The 23,906-nt window shown below is 43.6% G+C and overlaps 1 protein-coding gene across 1 annotated transcript in view; it reads left to right on the top strand.

Moving 5' to 3' along the window:
* LOC138654935 (albumin-like) overlaps nt 1-13,771 on the top strand; it is a 97,408-nt gene extending 83,637 nt beyond the window's left edge. Inside the window, exons 14-15 of the mRNA XM_069743530.1 lie at nt 13,167-13,215; nt 13,639-13,771. Coding sequence (XP_069599631.1) covers nt 13,167-13,205 — 39 coding nt within the window. The 3' untranslated portion in view covers nt 13,206-13,215; nt 13,639-13,771. The remainder of the gene's footprint in view (nt 1-13,166; nt 13,216-13,638) is intronic.
* Nucleotides 13,772-23,906: the final 10,135 nt, after the last annotated feature.

Consider the following 23,906-nt stretch of genomic DNA (forward strand, 5'->3'; position numbering starts at 1 on the left):
TACTATATATAGGGGAGATGACACACAGCAGGTATATACTATATACAGGGGAGAAGACATACAGGTATATACTATATACAGGAGATGACATACAGATGTATACTACAGTGGGGCAAAAAAGTATTTAGTCAGTCAGCAATAGTGCAAGTTCCACCACTTAAAAAGATGAGAGGCGTCTGTAATTTACATCATAGGTAGACCTCAACTATGGGAGACAAACTGAGAAAAAAAAATCCAGAAAATCACATTGTCTGTTTTTTTAACATTTTATTTGCATATTTTGGTGGAAAATAAGTATTTGGTCAGAAACAAAATATCATCTCAATATTTTGTTATATATCCTTTGTTGGCAATGACAGAGGTCAAACGTTTTCTGTAAGTCTTCACAAGGTTGCCACACACTGTTGTTGGTATGTTGGCCCATTCCTCCATGCAGATCTCCTCTAGAGCAGTGATGTTTTTGGCTTTTCGCTAGGCAACACGGACTTTCAACTCCCTCCAAAGGTTTTCTATAGGGTTGAGATCTGGAGACTGGCTAGGCCACTCCAGGACCTTGAAATGCTTCTTACGAAGCCACTCTTTTGTTACCCTGGCGGTGTGCTTTGGATCATTTTCATGTTGAAAGACCCAGCCACGTTTCATCTTCAATGCCCTTGCTGATAGAAGGAGGTTTGCACTCAAAATCTCACGATACATGGCCCCATTCATTCTTTCATGTACCTGGATCAGTCGTCCTGGCCCCTTTGCAGAGAAACAGCCCCAAAGCATGATGTTTCCACCACCATGCTTTACAGTAGGTATGGTGTTTGATGGATGCAACTCAGTATTCTTTTTCCTCCAAACACGACAAGTTGTGTTTCTACCAAACAGTTCCAGTTTGGTTTAATCAGACCATAGGACATTCTCCCAAAACTCCTCTGGATCATCCAAATGCTCTCTAGCAAACTTCAGACGGGCCCGGACATGTACTGGCTTAAGCAGTGGGACACGTCTGGCACTGCAGGATCTGAGTCCATGGTGGCATAGTGTGTTACTTATGGTAGGCCTTGTTACATTGGTCCCAGCTCTCTGCAGTTCATTCACTAGGTCCCCCGCGTGGTTCTGGGATTTTTGCTCACCGTTCTTGTGATCATTCTGACCCCACGGGGTGGGATTTTGCGTGGAGCCCCAGATCGAGGGAGATTATCAGTGGTCTTGTATGTCTTCCATTTTCTAATTATTGCTCCCACTGTTGATTTCTTCACTCCAAGCTGGTTGGCTATTGCAGATTCAGTCTTCCCAGCCTGGTGCAGGGCTACAATTTTGTTTCTGGTGTCCTTTGACAGCTCTTTGGTCTTCACCATAGTGGAGTTTGGAGTCAGACTGTTTGAGGGTGTCTTTTTATACTGATAACAAGTTTAAACAGGTGCCATTACTACAGGTAATGAGTGGAGGAAAGAGGAGACTCTTAAAGAAGAAGTTACAGGTCTGTGAGAGCCAGAAATCTTAATTGTTTGCTTCTGACCAAATACTTATTTTCCACCATAATATGCAAAAAAAATTATAAAAAAACAGACAATGTGATTTTCTGGATTTTTTTTTCTCAGTTTGTCTCCCATAGTTGAGGTCTACCTATGATGTAAATTACAGACGCCTCTCATCTTTTTAAGTGGTGGAACTTGCACTATTGCTGACTGACTAAATACTTTTTTGCCCCACTGTATATATAAGGGAGATGCCAAACATGTATATACTGAGGTGATGAGGTGAAAATGAGAGGTGTGAGGTGAAAATGAAAAGGTGTGAGTGCAAAATGAGAGAAGTGAGGAAAAATAGTGGAGTGATCAGAAAATGACAGATGTGAGGTTCAAATGACAAGTTTTAGGGGGGAATGAGAGGAGTGAGGGAGAAAATGAGAGGTGTGAGGGAGAAAATGAGAGATGTGAGGGGGAAAATGAAAGATGTGATTGGGAAAATGAGAGGCGTGATGGGAAAATAAGAGAAGTGAGGTGCTATAACTAACCACAGATATTTACTATGCCCAGGCAACGCCGGGCTCTTCAGCTAGTATAGTATATATCTGTGTGTCATCTCCTCCTGTATATAGTATATACCTGTGTGTCATCTCCTCCTGTATTAGACCTCGTTCACACTTTATTTGCTCAGTATTTTTACCTCAGTATTTGTAAGCTAAATTGGCAGCCTGATAAATCCCCAGCCAATAGGAAGCCCTCCCCCTGGCAGTATATATCAGCTCACACATACACATAATAGACAGGTCATGTGACTGACAGCTGCCGTATTTCCTATATGGTACATTTATTGTAGTTTGTCTGCTTATTAATCAGATTTTTATTTTTGAAGTATAATACCAGACTTGTGTGTGTTTTAGGGCGAGTTTCGTTTGTCAAGTTGTGTGTGTTGAGTTGCGTGTGGCGACATGCATGTAGCGACTTTTGTGAGATGAGTTTTGTGTGGCAACATGCGTGTAGCAACTTTTTGTGTGTCAAGTTGCATGTGACAGGTTAGTGTAGCAAGTTGTGTGCAGCAAGTTTTGCGCATGGCGAGTTTTGCGCGTGGCGAGTTTTATGTGTGGTGCCTTTTGAGTATGTGCAAGTTTTGTGTGTGGCCACTTTTGCATGTGTTGCAACTTTTGTGCATGTGCATGTGGCAATTTTTCCGCGTGTGCAAGTTTTGCGTGTGGCGAGTTTTCCATGAGGTGAGTTTTGCACTTGTGGCGAGTTTTGCAAGAGCCTAGTTGTTGCATGTGGCGAGTTCTGCGAGTGGCGAGTTTTGATTGGCGACTTTTGTGTTTCAACTTTTATGTGGCGAGGTTGGTGTATTTGTGATGAAATGTGTGCTGAGGGTAATATGTGTTCAAGCACATGGTAGTGTGTGGCGCATTTTGTGTGTGTTCATATCCCCAAGTGTGGTGAGTATCCCATGTCGGGGCCCCACCTTAGCAACTGTACGGTATATACTCTTTGGCGCCATCGCTCTCATTCTTTAAGTCCCCCTTGTTCACATCTGGCAGCTGTCAATTTGCCTCCTACACTTTTCCTTTCATTTTTTCCCATTATGTAGATAGGGGCAAAATTGTTTGGTGAATTGGAAAGCGTGGGGTTAAAATTTCACCTCACAACATAGCCTATGACGCTCTCGGGGTCCAGACGTGTGACTGTGCAAAATTTTGTGGCTGTAGCTGCGACGCCTCCAACACTTTTCCTTTCACTTTTTTCCCCAATATGTAGATAGGGGCAAACATGTTTGGTGAATTGGAATGCGCGGGGTTAAAATTTCACCTTACAACATAGCCTATGACGCTCTCAGGGTCCAGACGTGTGACTGTGCAAAATTTTGTGGCTGTAGCTTCGACGCCTCCAACACTTTTCCTTTCACTTTTTTCCCCAATATGTAGATAGGGGCAAAATTGTTTGGTGAATTGGAACGCGCAGGGTTAAAATTTCGCCTTACAATATAGCCTATGACGCTCTCGGGGTCCAGACGTGTGACTGTGCAAAATTTTGTGGCTGTAGCTGCGACGGTGCAGATGCCAATCCCGGACATACACACACACACACATTCAGCTTTATATAGTAGACTAGCTGAAGAGCCCGGCGTTGCCTGGGCATAGTAAATATCTGTGGTTAGTTATAGCACCTCACTTTTCTTATTTTCCCATCACGCCTTTCATTTTCCCAATCACATCTTTCATTTTCCCCCTCACATCTCTCATTTTCTCCCTCACACCTCTCATTTTCTCCCTCACTCCTCTCATTCCCCCCTAACACTTGTCATTTCAACCTCACATCTGTCATTTTCTGATCACTCCACTATTTTTCCTCACTCCTCTCATTTTGCACTCACACCTTTTCATTTTCACCTCACACCTCTCATTTTCACCTCATCACCTCAGCATATACATGTTTGTCATCTCCCTTATATATAGTATACATCTGTATGTCATCTCCTGTATATAGTATATACCTGTATGTCATCTCCCCTGTATATAGTATATACCTGCTGTGTGTCATCTCCCCTATATATAGTATATACCTGAATGTCATCTCCTTCTATATATAGTATATACCTGTATGTCATCTCCTCCTGTATATAGTATATACCTGTGTGTCATCTCCCCTGTATATAGTATATATCTGTGTGTCATCTCTTCCTGCATATAGTATATACCTGCATGTCATCTTCTATATATAGCATATACCAGTATGTCATCTCCTCCTGTATATAGTATATACCTGTGTGTCATCTCCCCTGTATATAGTATATATCTGAGTGTCATCTCCTCCTGCATATAGTATATACCTGCATGTCATCTTCTATATATAGCATATACCTGTATGTCATCTCCTCCTGTATATAGTATATACCTGTATGTCATCTCCTCCTGTATATATATGTACCTATATGTCATCTCCTCCTCTATATAGTATATACCTGTGTGTGATCTCTCCTGTATATAGTATATATCTGTGTGTCATCTCCCCTGTATATAGTATATACCTGTGTGTCATCTCCTCCTGTATTAGACCTCGTTCACACGTTATTTGCTCAGTATTTTTACCCCAGTATTTGTAAGCTAAATTGGCAGCCTGATAAATCCCCAGCCAACAGGAAGCCCTCCCCCTGGCAGTATATATTAGCTCACACATACACATAATAGACAGGTCATGTGACTGACAGCTGCCGTATTTCCTATATGGTGCAATTGTTGTAGTTTGTCTGCTTATTAATCAGATTTTTATTTTTGAAGGATAATACCAGACTTGTGTGTGTTTTAGGGCGAGTTTCGTTTGTCAAGTTGTGTGTGTTGAGTTGCGTGTGGCGACATGCATGTAGCAACTTTTGTGAGATGAGTTTTGCGTAGCAACATGCGTGTAGCAACTTTTTGTGTGTCGAGTTGCATGTGACAGGTTAGTGTAGCAAGTTGTGTGCAGCAAGTTTTGCGCATGGCGAGTTTTGCGCGTTGCGAGTATTATGTGTGGTGCCTTTTGAGTATGTGCAAGTTTTGTGTGAGGCAACTTTTGCATGTGTTGCAACTTTTGTGCATGTATCAATTTTTCCACGTGTGCAAGTTTTGCGTTTGGCGAGTTTTTCATGAGGAGAATTTTGCACTTGTGGCGAGTTTTGCAAGAGCCTAGTTTTTGCATGTGGCGAGTTCTGCGCGTGGCGAGTTTTGAGTGGCGACTTTTGTGTTTTGACTTTTATGTGGCGAGGTTGGTGTATTTGTGGTGAAATGTGTGCTGAGTGTAATATGTGTTCAAGCACGTGGTAGTGTGTGGCGCATTTTGTGTGTGTTCATATCCCCGTGTGTGGTGAGTATCCCATGTCGAGGCCCCACCTTAGCAACTGTACGGTATATACTCTTTGGCGCCATCGCTCTCATTCTTTAAGTGCCCCTTGTTCACATCTGGCAGCTGTCAATTTGCCTCCTACACTTTTCCTTTCATTTTTTCCCATTATGTAGATAGGGGCAAAATTGTTTGGTGAATTGGAAAGCGCGGGGTTAAAATTTCACCTCACAACATAGCCTATGACGCTCTCGGGGTCCAGACGTGTGACTGTGCAAAATTTTGTTGCTGTAGCTGTGACGCTTCCAACACTTTTCCTTTCACTTTTTCCCCATTATGTAGATAGGGGCAAAATTGTTTGGTGAATTGGAACGCGCGGGGTTAAAATTTCACCTCACAGCGAAGCCTATGACGCTGTCAGGGTCCCGACGTGTGACTGTGCAAAACTTTGTTTCTGTAGCTGCGACGCCTACAACACTTTTCCTTTCACTTTTTTCCCCATTATGTAGATAGGGGCAAAATTGTTTGGTGAATTGGAAAGCGCGGGGTTAATATTTCACCTCACAACATAGCCTATGACGCTCTCGGGGTCCAGACGTGTGACTGTGCAAAATTTTGTTTCTGTAGCTGCGACGCTTCCAACACTTTTCCTTTCACTTTTTTCCCCATTATGTAGATAGGGGCAAAATTGTTTGGTGAATTGGAACGCGCGGGGTTAAAATTTCGCCTCACAATATAGCCTATGATGCTCTCGGGGTCCAGACATGTGACTGTGCAAAATTTTGTGGCTGTAGCTGCGACGCCTCCAACACTTTTCCTTTCACTTTTTCCCCATTATGTAGATAGGGGCAAAATTGTTTGGTGAATTGGAACGCGCGGGGTTAAAATTTCACCTCACAACATAACCTATGACGCTCTCAGGGTCCAGACGTGTGACTGTGCAAAATTTTGTTTCTGTAGCTGCAACGCCTCCAACACTTTTCCTTTCACTTTTTGACTTTATTATGTAGATAGGGGCAAAATTGTTTGGTGAATTGGAACGCGCGGGGTTAAAATTTCACCTCACAAGATAACCTGTGTGGCCTATTTATAATAAAAAAAAAAAAAAAGGTTCCTCGCATCATGTTCTCATACACTTTATGCAGTATTAGCCCTCTGTGTCTGTACTGCTACATACTTAGGCAGGTAACTGGTTCATGCAGCTTTACATGAACACCTGAGCCTTACACTATAGCTGGCCCGAATAACTAAATCAATTGTTACCATCCACCTCTCGTGTCTCCCCTTTTCCCCATAGTTTGTAAGCTTGCGAGCAGGGCCCTCACTCCTCCTGGTATCTGTTTTGAACTGTATTTCTGTTATGCTGTAATGTTTATTGTCTGTACAAGTCCCCTCTATAATTTGTAAAGCGCTGCGGAATATGTTGGCGCTATATAAATAAAATTATTATTATTATTATAACCTATGACGCTCTCAGGGTCCAGACGTGTGACTGTGCAAAATTTTGTTTCTGTAGCTGCAACGCCTCCAACACTTTTCCTTTCACTTTTTGACTTTATTATGTAGATAGGGGCAAAATTGTTTGGTGAATTGGAAAGCGCGGGGTTAATATTTCACCTCACAACGTAGCCTATGACGCTCTCAGGGTCCAGACGTGTGACTGTGCAAAATTTTGTTGCTGTAGCTGCGACGCTTCCAACACTTTTCCTTTCACTTTTTTCGCCATTATGTAGATAGGGGCAAAATTGTTTGGTGAATTGGAACGCGCGGGTTTAAAATTTCGCCTCACAATATAGCCTATGACGCTCTCGGGGTCCAGACGTGTGACTGTGCAAAATTTTGTGGCTGTAGCTGCGACGGTGCAGATGCCAATCCCGGACATACACACATACACACACACACACACATTCAGCTTTATATAGTAGATGTACTGAGTGCACTTCATATATATAGTTATACACTGATGCATTGATATAATGTAGGCAGCTACAACATTTTTGCCTACTAGTAGTTTTGAAAAATCTCCCCAGACTGTATAAGCCCTTAACGAAATATGACATACTGCATACATCATATGTTGTCTTCCTGCCTTCATGCAGGCTCGCAAGCTGATCCTGCATATTTCCTTACAAATGATGGCAGGGATATTCAGCCATCATCTGTCACTAACAGCCACACTGTTCACCTGTTAAACACCGCTGTGGATCTGTGACAGCAGCATTTACAGCATGTCGGCAGGGGAGAGTGTTGATCAATGCATCCATTGGCACTCTTGTGACATAATGGTGGGGAGCTGATGGGTTGCCATTATGGCCAGAGGCCTGTTGACAGCCTGTCCCTGTCATGACAAATTCCTGTGAAAACCAGCCTGCAGCTGACTTTCATAGGAGATTGTGATTTTTACAATATTCAGCAATACTGTGGCACTGCTAAATATAGCACAAGTAATCGGATTATTAAAGGTTCAAGCCCCCTAACAGGACTAACAATACAGAGAAAAGTAAAAGAAAAATGCTTTGAAAAATATGAAAAAAAGTTCAAGTTACCCTCCTTTTCACTGATTAGGAAGTACAAAAAAAATACACATCTCTGGTATCACTACATCAGTAATGGCGTGTCATGGTCATAGTGTGGTGGTAATTCTACCTTGTATGTGGTATTATTCGGTCACTATATGATGATAATATGGTCTGGTCACAGTGTGGCAGTATTTGTCCTTGGTATGTGATATTATTCGGTCACTCTGTGGTGGTTAAATGTGATCTGGTCATGGTGTGGCAGTGTTTGTCTCCTGTATGTGATATTCAGTCATCATATGGTGGTAACATGTGGTTTAGTCATGGTGTGGCGGTATGTGTCCCCTGTATGTGATATTATTCGGTCACTATGTGGTGGCAATTTGTGGTCTGGTCATGGTGTGGCGGTATTTGTTGCTTTTATTTGGTATTATTTGTCTTGATATAGGGGACTGTGTTGTGTATTGAGGTCACTTGTTCTCACTGATATCAATAAGGGGAAGATTATTGATTTCCAATAGTTGAAATACTTGGAGGTTTTACCCCTCCCTGTCCTGTGATTATTACACAGTAGAAAAGATGCACTTACATTTGTTCTCCTGTGAAAACAAGTAATCACCTATCCTAAGGCCATGTTCATACGTTCAGTATGTGGTCAGTATTATACATTAGTATTTGTAAGCCAAAACCAGGAGCGGCAATAAATGCGGAAGTGGTGACGTGTTTCTATTATACTTCTCCTCTGATTGTTCCACTCCTGACTTTGCCAAAACAAAAGCTGCAGGCTATGTATGTAATCTGGTGTTTGATGGGAACTGCTAATGTGTGATTGGTGAGGACGTGGTGCAGAAGTGGAGTTTTTCCAAGAGTGGGCAATGAGACTGTGGAAGGTTCGAGGTGTGGAGGCAAAGCTGGGGTGAAGCCTTAGCGGAGTCTCAAGGGGCCCGAAAATTTTGACAGCATGGGGCCCTGAAATTCCTAGTGGCAGCCCTGGGTGGAGGAGAGGGCAATGATGGGGGTGATGAGGCAGAAGGCAATGATTGGGTTGATGGAGGGGGCAATGATGGGGCAGAAGGCAATGATTGGGTTGACAGAGTGGGCAATTATGGGGGTGATGGGGCAGAAGGCAATGATTGGGTTCACGGAGAGGGCAATGATAGGGGTGATGGGGGAGAAAGCAATTATGGGGGTGGTAGAAAGGGCAATAATGGGATGGTGGGGAGAAGGAAATGATGGAGGTCCTGGAATGTTTAATGATAGGGTGGTGGGGAGAAGGCAATCATGGTGGCAGTGGAAAAGACAATGATGGGGTGGTGGGGAGGAGGCAATGATGGAGGTGGTGGAATGGGCAATAATGGGGTGGTGGGGAGAAAGCAATGATGGAGGTGGTGAAGAGGGCAATTAAGGAGGTGGGGAAGAGGGCAATAATGGGATGCGGGGAGAGGAGAACAATGAGGGATGTGGGGGATTGGGGTGAGAGGAAGGGGGATTGCGATGGGAGGAAGGGGGATTTATAATGGATTTAGGAACAGGGGGAGGTGGAGGAAGACGTTATTATCGATAATTATTATGTCTAACACAGTCCCTTAGTATAAAGTCACTTATTATGTATAGCATAGTCCCTTAGTATATAGTATACTCACTTATCTTTAGCACAGTCCCTTAGTGTATAATGTACTCATTATGTATAAAACCATCCTTAGTTACATAGTTTCCTCTTTTGTTATGTATAACACCGTCCTTTATTACGTACCAACCTCTCTAGCTATGTATGATGCCCTCCTTTATTATATAGCTTCCTCTGCTGTTATTTACAGTGCAGTCTCTTACATAGTGTATTCTTGATATTTTTGTTATTCACAGCGCCTTCTTTTATTACATAGTCCCCTCTCTTGTTAGATATAAAATGACTACTGATGGAGGAGCCGGTGACCAGACTACCAGTCCATCAGCTCCTCCTTTAGAAAAGAAGCTTTCTTATGCTCCATCAGCCATCATTGCATTTTACAGCTAACAAGACAGGACGGTATGTAATAAAAACACAGGGCTCTATAAAATCCAATATGTAAGGGACGGTGCAGTACATAATAGGAGAGGGCACTGTATAATAAGGGACGGCAATATACATAATAAAGGAGACTATTTAATATATATATACATGTACAGTTATGGCCAAAAGTATTGACACCCTTGCAATTCTGTCAGATAATTCTCAGTTTCTTCCTGAAAATGATTGCAATCACAAATTCTTTGGTATTATTATCTTCATTTAATTTGTCTTAAATGAAAAAACACAAAAGAGAATGAAGCAAAAAGCAAAACATTGATCATTTCACACAAAACTCCAAAAATGGGCCAGACAAAAGTATTGGCACCCTCGGCCTAATACTTGGTTGCACAACCTTTAGCCAAAATAACTGCGACCAACCGCTTCCTGTAACCATCAATGAGTTTCTTACAATGCTCTGCTGGAATTTTAGACCATTCTTCTTTGGCAAACTGCTCCAGGTCCCTGATATTTGAAGGGTGCCTTCTCTAAACTGCCATTTTTAGATCTCTCCACAGGTGTTCTATGGGATTCAGGTCTGGACTCATTGCTGGCCACCTTAGAAGTCTCCAGTGCTTTCTTGCAAACCATTTTCTAGTGCTTTTTGAAGTGTGTTTTGGGTCATTGTCCTGCTGGAAGACCCATGACTTCTGAGGGAGACCCAGCTTTCTTACACTGGGCCCTACATTATGCTGCAAAATTTGTTGGTAGTCTTCAGACTTCATAATGCCATGCACACGGTCAAGCAGTCCGGTGCCAGAGGCAGAAAAGCAACCCCAAAACATCAGGGAACCTCTGCCATGTTTGACTGTAGGGACCGTGTTCTTTTCTTTGAATGCCTCTTTTTTTTCTCCTGTAAACTCTATGTTGATGCCTTTGCCCAAAAAGCTCTACTTTTGTCTCATCTGACCAGAGAACATTCTTCCAAAACGTTTTAGGCTTTTTCAGGTAAGTTTTGGCAAACTCCAGCCTGGCTTTTTAATGTCTTGGGGTAAGAAGTGGGGTCTTCCTGGGTCTCCTACCATACAGTCCCTTTTCATTCAGATGCCGACGGATAGTACGGGTTGACACTGTTGTACCCTCGGACTGCAAGGCAGCTTGAACTTGTTTGGATGTTAGTCTAGGTTCTTTATCCAACATCTGCACAATCTTGCGTTGAAATCTCTTGTAAATTTTTCTTTTCCATCCACATCTAGGGAGGTTAGCCACAGTGCCATGGGCTTTAAACTTCTTGATGACACTGCGCACGGTAGACACAGGAACATTCAGGTCTTTGGAGATGGACTTGTAGCCTTGAGATTGCTCATGCTTCCTCACAATTTGGTTTCTCAAGTCCTCAGACAGTTCTTTGGACTTCTTTCTTTTCTCCATGCTCAATGTGGTACACATAAGGACACAGGATAGAGGCTGAGTCAACTTTAATCCATTCCAACTGGCTGCAAGTGTGATTTAGTTATTACCAACACCTGTTAGGTGCCACAGGTAAGTTACAGGTGCTGTTAATTACACAAATTAGAGAAGCATCACATGATTTTTCGAACAGTGCCAATACTTTTGTCCACCCCCTTTTTTATATTTGGTGTGGAATTATATCCAATTTGGCTTTAGGACAATTCTTTTTGTGTTTTTTTATTTAATACAAATTAAATGAAGATAATAATACCAAAGAATTTGTGATTGCAATCATTTTCAGGAAGAAAATGAGTATTATCTGACAGAATTGCAGGGGTGTTAATACTTTTGGCCATCACTGTATGTGTGTGGATATATATATATAATGTAGCTTTGTCGCCTTTAAAGGAGGGGGGGCCCAGAAACATTTCCTGCACAGGGGCTCCAAGCTGTCTGTGTCTGCCCCTGGGCAGGATAATTGCTTTTTTAAGAACACTCGTTCAAAATTATCTTGCAGTGTAAGTGAAGACTATCGTGGACTTAAATAAATCATTAAATTATGACGTATTTTGTATTTAAACCCATTAATACATTTCTGTTTCTAGATATAGGACTTTTAAACTAACTAAAGTGTAATCTACAGTTTCCTCCTATGTATTTGAGGTAATTTGTTTTGCTTTGAGCTCAGTTCGCCTCAATACACTTTGGCCTACAGGCTGTCTGAGAATCTGCAATGAATTTTCTGTTGATTAGAGAAGATGTTGAGCAAATGTAATGTCATTCTCTTCCTCTGTAAAACAGAAAAGATGCAGTATAAGTGCAGCGGGATAGACATAATAATAAATACCAAAGGATAAGAGGGTCTACTTTGTATGTCGCCTGCGATAAGGGACACTGTACAAGACTAGGAATTAGAGAGTGCAAAAAAATAGAGAGAACGTGAATCAAGTGGTACGTGTCTGCTCACACTAGCAATGGAGAATAGAAACGTGAGGGCTCAAAGGATGAAACTTCTCGACTGCTTGATGCATACTTGAAAAAACAAAAAGCACAGACAAAAAACTGTAGTCTTGCTGCATAGTATGTCTCAGGTCATATAATTTATTAGGCTTTCTTATATAGCTCCATCACATTCCACAGCGCTTTACAGACATTATTGTCACTGTCCCCGATGGGGCTCACAATCTAGATTCCCTATCAGGATGTCTTTGAAGTGTGAGAGGAAATCGGAAAACCTGAAGAAAACCCACGCAAACACGAGGAGAACATAAAACCTCCCTGCAGATGTTGTCCTTGGTGGGATTTGAACCCAGGATCCCAACGATGCAGTGCTAACCACTGAGCCACCGTGCTCCCCGTATATGTCCTGTCTGATCAGTGGCTTAAGTTGTTTCTCTGTCAATCCCCACCAAATTAGACAACATCAGCACATGAAGGAAAAAATTATGTATGGTCAGTGATAAAAAATAATACTAACATTTACCCAACTTTTTGGACAAATTTACTACTCCTGGCTAATATTTACATGTATGTTTAGTGGGAAAATATACAAAATATAAATAAAAATTGTTGCATATCTTCAGACACTTTTATATAACTTTATACCATCTATTGAGTGGCTTTTTTACGCCAATATTTTGAGACAATGTTTGGTGCAATTGTGGTTCACTTTGTTGCATGTAATTCAAGCCCTCTCCCTCCACGTCAAGCAATGTTTATTTGTAACTAAAAGTGCCCAAAACAAATGATAGTTTTGAACTGTTGATGCAAATTAAACCAGAGTTTTGGTAAATTTGTATTAGTAAATGAGACCAGAAAACTGAAGAAAATGAGTTTCAAGAAGGGATGTCTATTCTGTAAACGTCCCTTGTATTTTTAATGGATTAAATTCTTGATATTTACATTTGGGTTTTTTTATTCCAGAGACCAGATTTTCATCTACAGAAATTGCTCCTGCACTAGTATAAAGGAGGTAAATATGTGAAATTCTACACAAATAACCATACCAGAAAGTAGATCCTAATAGAACAAGATGGTTTTGCCATGGTAAAATCGTGAGTTGGCATTAATAGCGAAACACCGATACATTATTATAATCTTATATAGAATATTAATATACAGTAACTTCTATCTTTATCTGTGAATCTATTGACCCGCTTGACCAGATTTTTATATCCTTCATCCTCTGTTCATCTTTGTCTGTATTCAGTTAGGAAAAAGAACAAAAACTTTAGCTGTAGTCACGTTGGACTTTTTAAGGTGCTCAGATATTATTCTATGATTTTACAGCAACTCACAAGCAGCTCAATGCCCCATGTGTCCCTTGTATGATTACATCTTAAATATGTTGATTTAATTGCATTTATGCCAATTATTCTAATTATTCTTTCCACAGTCTGCAGTCTCATTGAGGAACAAGACCAGGAAATTTTTATATTCGATCCTTAGTACAAGATTCAGAAGACTCAAACTAAGAAAGTATACAGAGCTATTTTACAACTTGAAATAAAAGATCTTGTGAATTAAACTTCAGTCTCTTGTTTTCTTTGTTGGAATAGTAAAATAAATTATGTGATCAATTAAGGCATAAGAAGAAGATACCTAAGGGTTATAGAAAACAGCAAAAAGTTAATGTACAAAGAGCGCAATAAACTGTAATATACTGCATGTACATTAAAAGGAATCTGATTTTGCTAAGAATCTGACAGCCCCATGAAGTAGGGACAGAGCATATATGATAGAATCACAGTATTCTCTGCTGCAGATAGCAGAGCTCAGTTGTTGAGCTGTAGATAACCCCGACCACACCACAGCTTTCTGTGTACATTGTATAGTGACAGAGAGCTGCTAATCAGTGGAGGGGGTGTGGCTGGACTAGGATGCACAAGGCCAGTTGTCCTGTAGTGATAGTCTACTTCTGATAAGGCACTGATTGTATTGAAACAGTAGAGCACAGCTTTGTAATGTATATATCACTGGAATCAGGGTCTGTGTTCCTACAGCATGTTAGTTTCAGATTACATAGCAGAAACCCAGTTCCCTTTAAATACCATGTCAATGGGGCTATAATATAATTTTCATAAGGAATCATTTTTATATTCATTTTTAGACGAACTGGAAATTTGTGGTCACATGGGAGATGAAGGGGTAAACGAAAACTAAGGATCACATGAAACTTACAAACAGAATCAGTTAACTAAATATTTTATTTATAATATGGTTCATCTAGGGATTAACAGTTATTTATTCTCTATAATATTTTTTAAATATAACACATTTTCAATTATGTATGGAGAATGTATTTTTGGTTGATGTACGGAGATCACATTGATGGACAACATAACAAAATTCATATCTTGGACCCTGCAAAAAAAATGTATGCGGTGTGATGCAGTGACCCCTGTAACAGGTAAGGGGCGCTGCATGGTCTCCCCAGTATACGCACGGAGGCGTATTGAGGCTTTGAGAGTGCATGGTAGTTGCATGCATGGATGTGATGATGTGATAAAGTCCGGCATTGTTGTGAATGGCCGGTATGTGTGTCGCAGAGGAAGACACTCTGCGCTGCCAGCCTGAAATGTTGTGTTCTGGGACCTGTAGTCCCACAAGTAAATGTATAATAGTTATGGGAGGCTGGCAGGGCTAGTTATGTGAGATGGGCGGGACAAACTAGCCACACACCCACACTCCCACACAGGGGAGTGGTTACGGGTATGTAATGTGACCAGGGTGTCGGTCACATGGTCTGAGTGTGTAGACCTGTATGGTACAGGTGCAAGGTCCTGATAGAAACCTCTGTGTTGGGCGTGCTAGCCCTGAAGAGCATGTGGTGGGACTTTGCTACTGGTGGCCTGGGTATTGGATGGTCCCAGCCGGGGATGGACATCCTGAATAGTACCCGGACTTGCCACCTGTGTGATCCTGATTAACCTGGGTGTTGGGAGGTCCTCGGAGTAGGATACCTGATCAGCACGAGGTGAGGACAGGGATCTGCAGAGCAAGTGACAGCTACGGTGTGGGGAAGCTACACTCCTTCAGTGGGTCTAGACTGACTGATGTGTGCTGACCAGGCAAGTTGGTGATCCCCGTGAGGCAGCTTTCCCAAGAGAGAGGACTGACAAGGAGTCAGCAGGTGGAGCAGGAGCTCCCGTAAGGTACCTCAATAGACTGTTGGTGCTTATGATGTTCCATGAACTGTGTGGTAACCCACGGCAACTGGTCAGAAGAAGACCAGCGTGTTTAGTTGCCGCAGCCTTAAGGTGATGTCCTGATGGAATGTGTAATGGACTGTTCATGCGGTTTATGCTGCATAAACTAAACCGTATGGACTGTTTTGTTTGGAAAATTCGTGCCCGTGTGCTTGAATCCAGTGCCAAGCGAGTAATCCTCTACCCGTTAGTGAGTGCAATCTCACATATGGTGCTAGACCGCGGGCAATGGTCCAGGAGGCACTTTCAGAGTTGTTTGCTGTGGCTCGGTGGGGCCACGAATATTGTGTCTGGCTGTAACTCGCCGGGGTTACGAAGCTGACAAGCATCTTGCTGTGGATCGGCGGGTCCACGAAGGTGACAAGCGGCTTGCTGTGAATCGGCGGGTCCACAAAGTCTGCAGTAGAGCCTTGTGGAGTGTAGCCGCGGTTGCAGCAAGAGGTTCTGCTGCAGCCAGAGCTGCAGTGGCAGCAGCTGCGGCTTGAGGTCGGCAGCCGGAGGTGCCGGTTGTATGTGACTGCAGCGGGAGCTGTGGCAGTGCCAGCCGAAGCTGATGAAGTGACATGTAAAAAAAATTTTTTTTTTCCCAAGTCGTGCAGACTCTTAAAGGACCAGTGCAAGCCCAGGGACATAGTGTGTGTACTGTGCGAACTGGTGCTTAAGAGTACCGTGGGAGTCCACGAGGTGTACCCCAGGGAAGGGGTGGTATGCCTAAAAGGAGTGGTGTCCATAAAAGTGGGTGGTGACCCAAACAGGGATGGTAACCCAAACAGGGGTAGTAGCCCAAAAAGGGGTGGAATCCCAAAAGGGGGCTGTAACCCGAACAGGGGTGGTGTCAAAAATTGGAGCACTTGCCCAAAAGGGGGCAGAGCCAAAAAAGGGGCGGCAATCAGTGAGGAGTCACGACTGTGTCCTTGCTGGATGGAGAGCGTGTGCAGGGGTTCATAGACCTGGGGAGGGAAGATTTTTTGCTGAGGACCCTTCCAGGAAGTTCTGTGTCACCTGGGACAAAGGTGAAAGTAAGTAGCATAGGTGGGGACACTAAAGGTCTTCAGGTAGCCACTCTCTACATTGTCGCAGCTGATGTTTCCACATACCATGAGGTGGCTGTAGTCCCGAACTTGCCGTATCCTATGGGAATAGGACAAGATTTGGAAGCACTGTGGGACTGGTGGAAAATGGGTGAATTGTTTGTGGAAATTATGTGTTTGGGAGGTAGTAATGTTGAGAATGCGCCCCCTAGAGTTGACAGTCCTAAGGTGGACATGACCAGAGGAAAAGGTGCGTCTGCCGAACTTACTGACCTGACATCACCTGAAGTGTGCGACAATATGACTGGTAACGATCTGGTAGATAAGGATGTGATGACACACACACTGAGTCTATATTTGGATGTGCCGGTCAGGTTTTTGAAATGTATTCTCTAGCCTTCTGATTGTGCACTTCGCCTCCTAGCCACAGGTGTTTTAATTACAGCAGGTCCAATACCCCTCCACAGAGAGAGAGAATTTTAGTCTAGGAAGAGGTTTCACATGTACCCATTCAGATGGAGACGTTTATTCTCAGCGAGGTAAGGCAAGTGTAGGACCTGGTATAAGAGAGATGCCGTAAAGGGGCTACCAGGTACACATAAAATTGGCCATTTTTATGCGCTAAACGCTCTCATTTTTCATATTTCTAGTGCAGTAATGCAGTTCAAATTTCGTATTCCAAGTTTGCATGTTCTAGCGCTGCAGTGTGCTGCCTTATTTACTTAACTATATACGAGTTGGCGACTCTAGGTTCAGCACCTGTTCACACTGAGTCTATGTTTGGATGTGCCGGTCAGGTTTTTGAAATGTATTCTCTATCCTTCTGATTGTGCACTCCGCCTCCTAGCCACAGGTGTTTTAATTACAGCAGTTCCAATACCCCTCCACAGAGAGAGAGAATTTTAATCTAGGAAGAGGTTTCACATGTACCCATTCAGATGGAGACGTTTATTCTCAGCGAGGTAAGGCAAGTGTAGGACCTGGTATAAGAGAGATGCCGTAAAGGGGCTACCAGGTACACATAAAATTGGCCATTTTTATGCGCTAAACGCTCTCATTTTTCATATTTCTAGTGCAGTAATGCAGTTCAAATTTCGTATTCCAAGTTTGCATGTTCTAGCGCTGCAGTGTGCTGCCTTATTTACTTAACCCAGTTAGAGTGTGACTTGGGGGTTCCCCATACTGTGGGGTATGACACAGAATACGAGGGTGACTGTGACTCTGAGGAAGTAGGGGAGTACAGTAAAGAAGAGCCCCACAAGAAGGGCAAATCCTTTGGTCACCGGAGATGTAAAGGGTGCAAAGAGGTGGTACCAGTTGCACCTTGTGAAGAAGGGGAGGAGGCCACCCAAGGAGTGGGGCCTGAAGTGGATACCCGGTTGAAGCAAGAGGAGCTTCGGAGACAGGCTGCTGAGTGCCGTGTGGGTGCCTTGGAGAAAGAGGTGGCAGAGCTCAGAGGTCACCTGTCAAAGTGGCAAATTGTGACCAAGCAGCTAAAGGAAGACATGGAAGTGCTCAGAGAAGCATTAAAAGGCCCGCTACAAGAGAAAGAGGTGGTGGTCACAGACTTACCGTGCCGTTACCAGAGTGGTAACGAGGTGAAGCTGCTAATGCCCATCTTGACCAGGGGTCTGGAAGAGGGTAAAGCTGAAGAAGAGTGTGCGCTAAGAGCGGAACAAGATGGTCACCCGGTGGTGGCAGAGGTCTTGATGAAAAGGGCCATGGCAAAGCAGGAGCCGTCTGTCCTTGAAGAGAGTAAGACCCCGCTTTTCAAGAGCATAATAGAAGTATCCGAAGACATGCAAGAAGTGTGTGCCAGTAAGGGTGTGCATGAGGCCTTTAGAAAGGCAATAGAGGCATATAGTGTGCACTGGGCGCCTGAGATTCAGCAATTGGTCATACTGTCGACTAAGGAATTCACAGTGAAGCTGGTGGCTGTCCTGAGGAATATGCACCTACACTGTCTCCATACAAAACAGAGGATCATTTTGAAGAATAATGAAGCTGTTTGATGTTTGGAGCATGAAAGGAAAGCTCAAAGTCGGCTGGGCTTAGTGGAAGACACAGTCCAAGTACCCAAAGTTCTGGTGGCGAAAGTCATTAGGAGACTTGGGAGAGTGATGCAGGAGATGGTGGATAAATCCGGTGTGAAGAGACTGAGGATACCGGCTGATGACGAGGTCCAGGTCATGGGTGAAGATGGGATGGTTTCATTCCTTGCTGTCGAATCCAGAGAGAGTCTTGAGAATATCCGCATGCTCCTGGAATAACGCATGGCATATCTAAGGGAGGTAGAGCAGCTGAGATTTGAGAGACTGCAAGTTAATAAACAGCTGCCAGAAAGGCAAAGAAGATGGCAGCCACTTTCGACCCGAAATGTGGACAAACAAAGGGGTGGAAGTACCCAGCCTGAAGGAAAAGTTAGAGGCAGTGACTCCTTAGTTAGCTCAGTGTTGAGTGGCCTAGGTGGGAGACCGGGTAGCGGACATGTTGACAAAGAGTCAGTCTAGACAGGTCATATGGGTGCAAGGGGATTGTGACGCCAGCTTGACCATGATGCCCAAAGCCGACTGAGAGGGCCCTCTCGACTGGTAGGGCAAGGTGACTTGGTTACCCAGTCTCGAGGCCCCTGGGATAAGACAAATGTTCAACCCCACAAGTTTGAACAGAGGGGGGGATATGTGATGCAGTGACCCCTGTAACAGGTAGGGGGCACTGCATGGTCTCCCCAGTATACACACGGAGGCGTATTGAGGCTGTGAGAGTGCATGGCAGTTGCATGCATGGATGTGATGATGTGACAAAGTCCGGCATTGTTGTGAATGGCCAGTATATGTGTCGCAGAGGAAGACATTCTGCGCTGCCAGCCTGAAATGTTGTGTTCTGGGACCTGTAGTCCCACAAGCAAATGTATAATAGTTATGGGAGGCTGGCAGGGCTAGTTATGTGAGATGGGCGGGACAAACTAGCCACACACCCACACTCCCACACAGGGGAGTGGTTACGGGTATGTAATGTGACCAGGGTGTGGGTCACATGGTCTGAGTGTGTAGACCTGTATGGTACAGGTGCAAGGTCCTGATAGAAACCTCTGTGTTGGGAGTGCTAGCCCTAAAGAGTACGTGGTGGGACTTTGCTACTGGTGGCCTGGGTATTGGAGGGTCCCAGCCGGGAAAGGACATCCTGAATAGTACCCGGACTTGCCACCTGTGTGATCCTGAGTAACCTGGGTGTTGGGAGGTCCTGGGAGTAGGATCGGATCCCTGAACAGCACGAGGTGAGGACAGGGATCTGGAGACAGAGGTCTTACTCGTCCCAAGGAAGTACCTATTAACACCTAGGTGCGACCTGCCTTCAGGACAGATGTTACATTATCACTAGTCACACATATAACCCTAGACATATGTCACTACACACATATAGATATATATATATATACACATATTTCACCACAAGTAGCCTTCCTACCAGCGCCTGTGTGTTGTAGTACCTCCCTGCTGAGCTTCTCGGTAAGGTCCTCACAACTCTTGTAGATGTTCTAGATGTTATTTCTTCCTCTCTGTCCCCCAGATGGTATGGATAGGACAAACCCGTATGACTGATGGCCTGAGGCTTGTTTATAGGGACCCTAGAGACGCCCCGACCCCCACAAGTTGCCACTGTGTCTTCTTAGGTATTAAGGTCGGGCAGCCAACTTGGAATTGACTGTCCTGCCGGTCTCTGAAGTAAAGCGTAGAGTCAATTACTCCCTCGGTGTTCCAGCCACCGGCTACGCACCTCAGAAGGAGGCAGCCTATTTCAGGGCAGAACTCCTCCCGGTGTTTTCTCCTTGTGCTGTGACTTCGTTTCTCACCCTCTACAACACAGTTCTCTTCGTGTCCGTTCTTAGGATGCTGCCGCACGTGGGGCAGGCGCAGCTCCGTAGCGTTTTATCCCGCTAGGCCTCTGTCAGGATCCAACCTGTTGTGAATTCTGCTTTTGGGCTCCCTCCGGTGGTTGTAGGTGGTAATGCAGTTGTCCCTGGGCTGCAGTCTTGGACAGGTGTATCTGCTGATTGCCATTCTGACTGGGGTATTTAGGTTTGCAGGACTCATTAGTCCTTGTATAAGTAGCGTGGTATATTTATCCAATAATATTTATACTGTATAGTAGCAAAAGGATAAAATTTAACCTTTATTAGGTATGTATTAAAAATAGGCCTCAAATAGGACCTGACTGCAGACCAAAAAAAATAAACTAAAACAAACAAAAATAGGAAACCAAACGTGGTGTGTGCCGTATTACCTACACAGAAAGGGAAAACGAGAAACAGACAGACAAATACAAATAACATATACTCTGCAGCACTGACCGTGCCAATACTGAGTTACCAATCCACAATAGTCTTTGCAGGCTCACACAAAGTGGGCCAGCTATTGAACAACCCAGCTGGACATAAATATTTGACACAGGATGCACCTCTATATGAAGGTATTGTGGCTATAACTGTGTCTGTACAAACAAAAACAGAGTATATCACCTTGTCACAGCTGGTTACTAAACCAAAGAATGTTCTTGTAGTATGTCACTGGTAGACAACATATCATTACTCTACCAAAATATATATACCCAGATTGGAATAACATCAGTGCAGAGTAGCAGACCACATATGCAGCATTGTAAGATGCCCAACAATTGAAAATACCCTTCCATATAGCTTAGGGATACATGTTAACTCATTTACACATACTATGAGTGTTCTCTGAAGGATTCAGTTGTGGCATTCTTAAAGGGTTAATGACGGTGGGATATAGTAACGGGAACGCTGTGATACACCAGATCAGTCATGTAACCACCATGTAAATTGGTTAGATCTCACCGCGTGTTCAACTCATCACCAGCCGATCCTCTTTCTTCGTCCACCTCATATCCTGACCCTTAGTCTTTTACAGAGTGGTACTGCAGAAAGCGTCTCCCGACGCGTTTCTTCCCTGCGGATTCATCAGGGGAGAATGCTGCTGCCATTACGGGTCTCCCCCTTCTGTGTCCTTTATAGATTAAGCTCGTGCCGCGCTGACATAAGCCCCGCCTACCTGGCGTGTGACGCGCTCCTCGAGCTTGTCCAGACTGTTCCAGCCGCTCACCGACTTCATTGGACATAGGAAATCCCGACACAGTAGCGCATGCGCGTCTACCGTAGCGGGGATAGAGATGTCCCAGGGTATGTGAGCGGACTATATCTTATTCATGATACAGGGGAATAAAGCGTAAATGTATGAATTCATACATATACCCCCCTAAGGTGTCTGTACACATTGCAGCATTGAATTGATAATCCATCCAATATGCCGCACACTTAGACAGCACCCTAAAAACAGGACCTATAATAGAACACCAAAGAGCCAAACAAGGCTCTCTCGTCCTTGTTTCTCGCAGTCTATATGTGATATTGTTATACACAAAAAGTAGATAACCCTCTGTTTGTCAACTGTAACTTGATTGGTATGAGAATATGCTGAGTTTTTCCATGAATCATGTCGTTTGGTGAACAGGATCGGTGTTCTATTATAGGTCCTGTTTTTAGGGTGCTGTCTAAGTGTGCGGCATATTGGATGGATTATCAATTCCATGCTGCAATGTGTACAGACACCTTAGGGGGGTATATGTATGAATTCATACATTTACGCTTTATTCCCCTGTATCATGAATAAGATATAGTCCTCTCACATACCCTGGGACATCTCTATCCCCGCTACGGTAGACGCGCATGCGCTACTGTGCCGGGATTTCCTATGTCCAATGAAGTCGGTGAGCGGCTGGAACAGTCTGGACAAGCTCGAGGAGCGCGTCACACGCCAGGTGGGTGGGGCGTATGTCAGCGCGGCACGAGCTTAATCTATAAAGGACACAGAAGGGGGAGACCCGTAATGGCAGCAGCATTCTCCCCTGATGAATCCACAAGGAAGAAACGCGTCGAGAGACGCTTTCTGCAGTACCACCCTGTAAAAGACTAAGGGTCAGGATATGAGGTGGACGAAGAAAGAGGATCGGCTGGTGATGAGTTGAACACGCAGTGAGATCTAACCAATTTACATGGTGGTTACATGACTGATCTGGTGTATCACAGCGTTCCCGTTACTATATCCCACCGTCATTAACCCTTTAAGAATGCCACAACTGAATCCTTCAGGGAACACTCATAGTATGTGTAAATGAGTTAACATGTATCCCTAAGCTATATGGAAGGGTATTTTCAATTGTTGGGCATCTTACAATGCTGCATATGTGGTCTGCTACTCTGCACTGACGTTATTCCAATCTGGGTATATATATTTTGGTAGAGTAATGATATGTTGTCTACCAGTGACATACTACAAGAACATTCTTTGGTTTAGTAACCAGCTGTGACAAGGTGATATACTCTGTTTTTGTTTGTACAGACACAGTTATAGCCACAATACCTTCATATAGAGGTGCATCCTGTGTCAAATATTTATGTCCAGCTGGGTTGTTCAATAGTTGGCCCACTTTGTGTGAGCCTGCAAAGACTATTGTGGATTGGTAACTCAGTATTGGCGCGGTCAGTGCTGCAGAGTATGTTATTTGTATTTGTCTGTCTGTTTCTCTTTTTCCCTTTCTGTGTAGGTAATAGGGCACACACCACGTTTGGTTTCCTATTTTTGTTTGTTTTAGTATATTTTTTTTGGGTCTGCAGTCAGGTCCTATTTGAGGCCTATTTTTAATACATACCTAATAAAGGTTAAATTTTATCCTTTTGCTACTATACTCATTAGTCCTTGCCAGTTGTCAATGTTTCTTGGGAAGTGTTGGACCTCTATCTGGCTTCTCCTGCTTAGCTGCCAATTCAGCAAAGATAAGTGTCTGTTTCTTTTTCTATGGCACACAAGCTGTGTGCTTATTTTTTTGATTGTATTCCTGCTCTGTGTGTAGGAGTCTCTGGAGTTGCAGATATACGTTCCACATCTTTAGTTAGATGGAGGAATTTTTTGTATAATCTGCTGTGGATATTTTTGGAATGGTTTTAATACTGACCGCACAGAACTCTGTCCTATCCTTTCCTATTTTAGCTAGAGTGGCCTCTTGTGCTAAATCCTGTTTTCTGACTGTGTGTGTCTTTCCTCTCCTACTCACAGCCAATATTTGTGGGGGGCTGCCTATCCTTTGGGGTTCTGCTCTGAGGCAAGGTAGAATTCCTATTTCCATCTTTAGGGGTATTTAGTCCTCCGGCTGTGACGAGGTGTCTAGGGCTTGTTAGGTACACCCCACAGCTACTTCTCATTGCGGTGTTAAGATCAGGATTTGCGGTCAGTATAGTTACCACCTACTCCAGTGAAAGTTTTCATGCTGCTCCAAGGTCACTTTATCATAACAGTACAACTGGCCCATAATGAGTTAAATGCATCTCAGAAGAAGGGAAGAAAGGT

This window comes from Ranitomeya imitator, chromosome 1, assembly GCF_032444005.1.
Source record: "Ranitomeya imitator isolate aRanImi1 chromosome 1, aRanImi1.pri, whole genome shotgun sequence".
NCBI lineage: Eukaryota > Metazoa > Chordata > Amphibia > Anura > Dendrobatidae > Ranitomeya > Ranitomeya imitator.